The sequence below is a fragment of the Neophocaena asiaeorientalis genome, unplaced genomic scaffold (genome assembly GCF_003031525.2).
Source record: "Neophocaena asiaeorientalis asiaeorientalis breed wild unplaced genomic scaffold, Neophocaena_asiaeorientalis_V1.1 scaffold204, whole genome shotgun sequence".
In the NCBI taxonomy this organism is placed as follows: Eukaryota; Metazoa; Chordata; class Mammalia; order Artiodactyla; family Phocoenidae; genus Neophocaena; species Neophocaena asiaeorientalis.
Window position 1 is genome coordinate 5,669,331 of NW_020173922.1, and position 8,105 is coordinate 5,677,435.

Consider the following 8,105-nt stretch of genomic DNA (forward strand, 5'->3'; position numbering starts at 1 on the left):
GATTCAGGCATGCCTTCACACAGCTACACTGGGATCACTGTCAAAAAAAATTTTTAGATGATGCATTATGGATCTAAGAACAGACAAACATTTCTTTCTGTATTATGATTATTGTTGTAAAGGTTAAAATTTTCTGGGTTATTTGAAGGTATTAACTTGGAGGTGAATCTCAAATTTTAGTTAATGACTACTAAACCCAAAAAATGATTTTTTAGGGCTTCCCTGGTGGCGCAGTGGTTGAGAGCCCTCCTGCCGTTGCAGGGGACACGGGTTCGTGCCCTGGTCTGGGAAGATCCCACATGCCGTGGAGTGGCTAGGCCCGTGGGCCATGGCCGCTGAGCCTGCACGTCCGGAGCCTGTGCTCTGCAATGGGAGAGGCCGCAACAGTGAGAGGCTCACGTACCGCAAAAAAAAAAAAAAAAAAGGGATTTTTTAAAATGAAAAGGTACTTCTAGGATGGAGGAAAAGGTGATTGTGGAGTGGTGTTGTTCCTTAATATTTATTTTTATGTAAATATGAATGGATTTCCCATTGGTAGTTAATATTCTTGTGCCATTCAGAATCTTTGTGCCAACTTTCAATAGTTTTGTCTTCCTTTACGAGATTTCTTCCAGGAAATGTATTTCTTCCTCTTTTCTTCTTTATAAAGACGACCCAGTTGCCGTATTTTTCTACTTTTCCACCATTCTTTGCTATCATTAATATATATTCGTTGAACAATTTAGTAGTAATAAAAACTTGGACTAATATAAATTTATGGAAAATTTAGTTTTTGGTACTTATTTCATGGTATGTTTACAATTCAAACTAGTCATTCATTTAGGAAATTTATTGACTTTAAAATTGTCAAATCCTCAAAAGGTGAAGTTATATTTGCTGAGATCTTATTACCAGGTTATAATCATTGTTATGCAATTGGATTCGTTTTGGTTAATATTAATTATCCATTAAAGTTGGCAGTTTCACACCTTTGCTGTCCATCTGAAAAACTAGGCAAAATCATCATGCTGTTAATACCGAAAATAACAATGTTATTTTCATTTTTCTATGAAGGCTCCGAAAAACATCCCAATGGAAACAAAAACTATGATTGCTTTCAGTAAAATATTAGTAAAACGTATATTATTATCTTTTGATTATTCAATTTCAGTAATGAATTTCAGTTGCATGACTATGATTTTAGAAATTGCAATTTTATTATCAAATTACCTTGGTATGATGATACTAATGTAATTTGATTTGTAGGGGAATATTACGTTTACATTGCCTAAAGTACAAGAAAGAACACCTGAGAAGACTATTTCTTGATATGTTCCTTCTTTTTCAGAAAACTTCCTTTCTAAGATTAGAACTGTAATTCTATTTTCTAGTGTAACAATAAGTGATTAGAGAAGTTAGGTATCACTTCAAGTACCTTTGAGACTTGTGGTCAGTCAGGCATACAAATAGATGAGAATGAGAAATAGTTGTTTATTTTGGTAGCCACTATTAATATTTCTGTTCTCCCCCTTCTGGGAACACTGGAGGATTTCACTTCCCTGCTACCTTGAGCTGTGATTTTCTTTGATCAATGAAATGTGCATGATGTATATCACTTCCAAGCAGAAGTAGATAATTGCCAGTGCAAGACTGTCTTCTGCTGTCTTTTCCCGTTGCAGCATTTATGGAAGTACAGGTTGATGTTGAGATGCCATAAGATCAAAGCATTCTAGGATGCTGAGCCAGCATGTGGAGAAAAGCTGTCCTAGGCAGTCTTCCACAACCACAGAGGACTTTGCAGAAGTCAGAAATAAAATTGTGTTTACTTTAGAGGTAAAATGGAAATAGTCAATATACAGCAACATGGTCATTGGGTTCCATTGCCATTAAGCTAATGTGAATAGAATATATTTTAAGAGGAGAGCATTAAAACAGGTAATACAACTGATAGGAGAACATTATTATTCACCCTTGCACTAAGGTATCTGACCATTAAGTAGATGAGGTAACTTGGATTCCATGGAAAAAATTATTGTGTAGTGATTTATTTTTATATAAAAAGCAGGAGAAGAAAAATAAATGGAATTTAAAATGTTTTTGGCACCTCTTCTTTTTTTGTTTTTCTTACCTAGCATCCGTTTCCCCTTGTTTTTTTCCTTCTGGGACTTTGTTGTAGTTTTGTGAAAGACCTGAATGAGGATTTTTCAAGAATAAATGCTCAGACACATAAATCTTAAGGAATTGACAGTTTGCTTTGATAAGGGCAAAGGATATAATTGTAGCAATGGATAGTATATTAGTTTTGTAGTGCTGCTGCAACAAGTTACCACAAACTTGGGGGCTTGAAACAACAGAAATTTATTCTCTCACAGTTCTAGAGGCCAAAAGTTCAACAAGGTGTTGGCAGGGTGACGTTCCTTCTGAAGACTCTAGGGGAGACTTCTTCCTTGCCTCTTCCAGTTTCTGGTGGCTCCTGGCATTCCTTGACTTGTGGCAGCATACCTCCCATTTCTGCCTCAGTCTTCACATTTCCTTCTTTCATGTGTCTCTGTGCATCTTCTCTTTTCCTGTCTCTTATAAGGACACCTGTCATTGGATTTTTGGCCCACCCAAATCTAGGATAATGCTAGGGTTAGGGTTACCTTATTTATATCTGTAAAGATCTCTATTCCAAATAAAGACACATTTTTAAGGTTCTGGGTGGATATATCTTTTGGGGGCTACTATTCTAACCACTACAGATACAAGCTTGGTGTATTTGTTGAGCATGGCTTCTCAGTCTCTTTCCCCATTAGGGGAAATGTGCTTGGATTTCTGGCAATGGTACTCTATCTCTCTGAGGGAAGGGAGAGGGACATTCTAGGTCCTCAGAAACCCTGAATAACAGCAGAATGTACCTCATACCTTCAGACATGTCATTCTCAAAATCTAGCAAAATTACTTTATAGGATTGCAAAAATTCCCTTAAGCGAGCCGTGTTTCCTAGAGCTAATATCTGGATTCTAGGCGTAATTCCTTAATATGTCAACAGTAGCCAGAGTGGCCACTGATTATAAAAAAACTACGGGGTGTTACTAATATGCAGTTGCATTGCAACTATGTAATGATATAATGGCCAGTCTGCAGCTATGTGTAGTTTAAGCTCCAGGAGAAATTGGGTACATGAGTTCTTGCACTGGTCTTCATGAGAACCAGCCTCCTCATTTTCAGTCCACATAATTTAGGCATGCCTGATTTCATCTCCTGGCTTCAAGGATGCATAAGCAACCAATGTCTGGCCAATGTGAGAACCATCACAACTATTGACTAAAGGAAAGATACATCATCTAAACTGGGTCAAAGGAAGTGATATTCTAGGATTTTTGCTGGGGATATTAGGAAAAGGGCATTTTTTTTCTGCTGAGAATCACTAAATGTGGCCTGAAAATAGGTAGCCTATTACTTTGGCCATTTTTGCTCTTCTTGAAACTGGTAAATAATTGTCTATTTCCATGCATAAGACAATAAATGATGCTCTGCTTTTTTGCTTAAGTCAGTTTACTTGGGTTTCATTGTTAGAGTATGATTAATATAAGTATATACTTTATAGATGGTGTGAATAAGTATCTTAAGATATTGGAATAAAGGGAGAAATTAGCATTGGTTTTCAGTACTAGGAAAAGCTAGTTTTTCTTTAGCAGGGATTTTTCTTTTCTTTTATGGACACTATAAATCTTGCAGTTAATTTTGTTTTCCTCTTTGCTGAAAACAGAGTTTGTGACCTTCTTAGAGTAACTGAAAATAACTTTTATGCATTTTGAACACTGACCCACCCTCAATTAATTTTATTTTATTCCTATGTTATCTTGATCATATTTTCATATTCTTTGTGTATGAACGGGACAGCTAAGAATTATTAAAATAAGATATTCTCAAATAATTAACACTAAAAAGAGGTCAATTATACTGTTCTTGAATGAAAATCCAAATGTAGTAGAAAAGGGAACATTCTTAATTAAGAATACATTATCCAAATGAGGAACAAATGAATTGTTAATTTACGAACATCTGTGAACAGTTCAGAAAACAAACTAAAAATGGAATATATAAATATATTTTCAATTTATAAAGTATAAAATAAATACCCTTTGATTCCTGTGTGTTTTATGTGAAGAAACCGAGAAAAAATTCTGTTATATTCAAAAGAACTGAAAGCAGGGTCTCAGAGATATTTTCACACCCATGCTCATAATAGCACTGTTCACAATAGCTAAGAGGTGGAAGCAACACTGATATCCATGGACAGATGGATGAATGGATAAACAAACTGTGGTATATACATGCATCAGAATATTATTCAGCCTTAAAAAGTAAGGAAATCCATCACATGCTACAACATGGATGAACCTTGAGGACATTATGCTAAGTGAAATAACCCAGTTACAGACAAATACTGTAAGATTCCACTTATGTGAGGTACATAGAGTAGTCAAATTCATAGAACCAGAAAGTAGAATGGTGGCTAGAGGGGTGTGGTGTGGTGGGAAAGGGGATTTGTTTTCTAATGGGTATAGATAGAGGTTCATGTTTGCAAGATGAAAGTTCTCAAGATCTGTTTCACAACAATGTGAATATACTTAACATACTAAATTGTATACTTAAAACTGGATGAGATGGTAAATTTTGTTATATGTTTTTTTTGTTATATGTTTTTAACACAATTAAAGGGGGGAATGATATATTTCAGAGTTTAAAATAAATATTTTCCCTAAATGAAAGCTATCAATAAACTTAGACTAGACAATTGTTTAATTTTAAATCTACAGAATAAATAGTAGAGCCTACATTTTGGCCACATGATGTCGCTGTCTACTACAGTGTATTCTGTAGGAAGAAAAATACCCAGGGCCCTCTTGTCACTCCAGAGAGACAGAACAATAAGAGAAGCAGCAGGACTTGAGCAGAGACTAGAGGACAATATTTAAAATTTTGCAAAACATGATATTCTAATTTGATCAACTCGCTGAGTATTGGTGATGGTGTCTTCTAAGAGTAGGGGCGGAGAGGTCGGGTGTCTGCTACTCTCGCTTCTGCTCCTCGCTGCAGGGGAGGCCAGGAGCAGCCAGGTCCACTACTCCGTCCCCGAGGAGGCCAAACACGGCACCTTCGTGGGCCGCATCGCCCAGGACCTGGGGCTGGAGCTGGCGGAGCTGGTGCCGCGCCTGTTCCGGGTGGCGTCCAAAGGCCGCGGGGACCTTCTGGAGGTAAATCTGCAAAATGGCATTTTGTTTGTGAATTCTCGGATCGACCGGGAGGAGCTGTGTGGGCGGAGCGCGGAGTGCAACATCCACCTGGAGGTGATCGTGGACCGGCCGCTGCAGGTGTTCCATGTGGAGGTGGAAATAAAGGATATTAATGACAATCCGCCAGTATTTCCAGTGACAGTAAAGACTATCCGGTTTCACGAATCGAGGCTGCTTGACTCGCGGTTTCCTCTAGAGGGGGCGTTTGATGCAGATGTCGGAGTAAATGCTCTTCTCTCCTACAAGCTCAGCTCCAGTGAGTTTTTCTTTCTAGATATACAGACAAATGATGAACTAAGCCAGTCTTTGTCTCTTGTGCTGAGGAAATCTCTGGACAGAGAGGAAACTGCCGAGATTAATTTGTTACTGGTGGCTACTGATAGGGGCAAACCTGAGCTCACAGGCACCGTTCAATTGCTTATTAAGGTATTAGATGTGAATGACAACGAACCTACTTTTGACCAATCAGTTTACAAAGTACAATTGTTAGAGAACATCGCAAAGGGATCCTTGGTGATTAAATTAAATTCTTCTGATGCAGATGAAGGATCAAACAGCGAGATTGTGTATTCATTTAGTAGTGATGTGTCCCCCAATATAAAGACCAAGTTCAAAATAGATCCCAGCTCAGGGGAAATCAGAACTAAGGGACAATTAGATTATGAGGAAGTGAAATCTTATGAGATTCAAGTCATTGCGTATGACAACGGGATTCCACCAATGTCTGGGCACTGTAAAATTTCAGTAAAACTTGTGGACATCAATGATAACACACCAGAAGTCTCAATCACGTCTCTTTCACTTCCCATCCGAGAGGATGCTCCGCTGGGAACAGTCATCGCCCTCATCACGGTGTCTGACCGCGACTCCGGTGCCAACGGGCAGGTGACCTGCACCCTGACCCCCCATGAGTTCTTCAAACTGGTGTCCACGTTCAAGAATTACTATTCGCTGGTGCTGGACAGCGCCCTGGATCGCGAGAACCTGGCGAACTATGAGGTGGTTGTAAAAGCGCGGGACGCGGGCTCACCTTCCCTGTCGGCCACAGCCAGCGTGTCCGTGGAGGTGGCCGACGTGAACGACAACGCGCCCGCGTTCGCGCAGCCCGAGTACACGGTGTTGGTGAAGGAGAACAACCCTCCCGGCTGCCACATCTTCACGGTGTCGGCGCGGGACGCGGACGCTCAGGAGAACGCGCTGGTGTCCTACTCGCTGGTGGAGCGGCGGGTGGGCGAGCGAGCGCTGTCGAGCTACGTGTCGGTGCACGCGGAGAGCGGCAAGGTGTACGCGCTGCAGCCGCTGGACCACGAGGAGCTGGAGCTGCTGCAGTTCCAGGTGAGCGCGCGCGACGCGGGCGTGCCGCCTCTGGGCAGCAACGTGACGTTGCAGGTGTTCGTGCTGGACGAAAACGACAACGCGCCCGCGCTGTTGCTGCCCGGGCCGGGCGGCGGGGCGGGAGCGCTGAGCCAGCTGGTAGCTCGGTCGGTGGGCGCGGGCCACGTGGTGGCGAAGGTGCGCGCGGTGGACGCGGACTCGGGCTACAACGCGTGGCTGTCGTACGAGCTGCAGCCGGCGGTGGGTGGCGCGCGCAGCCCGTTCCGCGTGGGGCTGTACACGGGCGAGATCAGCACGACGCGCGCCCTGGACGAGGCGGACGCGCCGCGCCAGCGCCTGCTGGTGCTGGTGAAGGACCACGGCGAGCCGGCGCTGACGGCCACGGCCACCGTGCTGCTGTCGCTGGAGGACAGCGGCCAGGCGCCCAAGGCCTCTTCGCGGGCGTCGACGGGCGCCGCTGGCGCGGAGGCCGCTCTGGTGGATGTGAACGTGTACCTGATCATCGCCATCTGCGCGGTGTCCAGCCTGTTGGTGCTCACGCTGCTGCTGTACGCGGCGCTGCGGTGCTCGGCGCCGTCCAGCGAGGGCACGTGCGGGCCCGGGAAGCCCACGCTGGTGTGCTCCAGCGTGGTGGGGAGCTGGTCTTACTCGCAGCAGAGGCGGCAGCGGGTGTGCTCTGGGGAGGGGCCGCCCAAGGCAGATCTCATGGCCTTCAGCCCCAGCTTACCTCAAGGTCCAGACTCAGCAGAAGAAAGGCAACAACTCTCAGAATCAGAACAGTTCGGAAAGGTGAGTCTTTTAATTTTTTTTTTTCTGTCGGCTCTAAAATTGTTCTATTTTCTTTGTTCTCTATGATTCTATTAATTTTTAAAATTAATTATTATTGGAGTACAGTTGTTTTACAACGTTGTGTTAGCCTCCATTGCACAACAAAATGAATCAGCCATACACATTCTATTAATTATTTTGATTCATAGCTTTGCTTTCATTTTGTATCATTTTCTTGTACAATATATGGTGTGAATTAGAAATCAATTTCTTGCATTGAGAAGAACTTAAATGCTTTTCTTATTTTTACATTTTGGATTTTCCTTAATTAAATCTTGCCATGAAAAATAGGATTAAAGTATTGAGAAAACACTTCAGCAAAATTTGAAAGCTTAACATTACGTGTAAATATTTTTTCTCAAATTAAAAAATCACAATTGGAAAAAATTTAAAGAGGATGATTATGGAATACATATTTTCAATTTACACCATCCATTCTGTCAGAATATGCTGGGAATTTCCTAAACTATTCTTTTGATCAAGAATTCATTTATCGGGCTTCCCTGGTGCCGCAGTAGTTGAGGGTCCACCTGCCGATGCAGGGGACACGGGTTCGTGCCCCGATCTGGGAAGATCCCACATGCCACGGAGCGGCTGGGCCCGTGAGCCATGGCCGCTGAGCCTGCGCGTCCGGAGCGCGTGCTCCGCAACGGGAGAGGCCACAACAGTGAGAGACCCGCA

At 42.6% G+C, this 8,105-nt stretch overlaps 1 protein-coding gene across 1 annotated transcript in view; it reads left to right on the forward strand.

Moving 5' to 3' along the window:
* The first annotated feature begins 4,994 nt into the window (after positions 1 to 4,994).
* LOC112404482 (protocadherin alpha-2-like) overlaps positions 4,995 to 8,105 on the forward strand; it is a 3,790-nt gene continuing 679 nt past the window's right edge. Inside the window, exon 1 of the mRNA XM_024752485.1 lies at positions 4,995 to 7,411. Within this exon, the coding sequence (XP_024608253.1) occupies positions 4,995 to 7,411 (2,417 nt within the window). The remainder of the gene's footprint in view (positions 7,412 to 8,105) is intronic.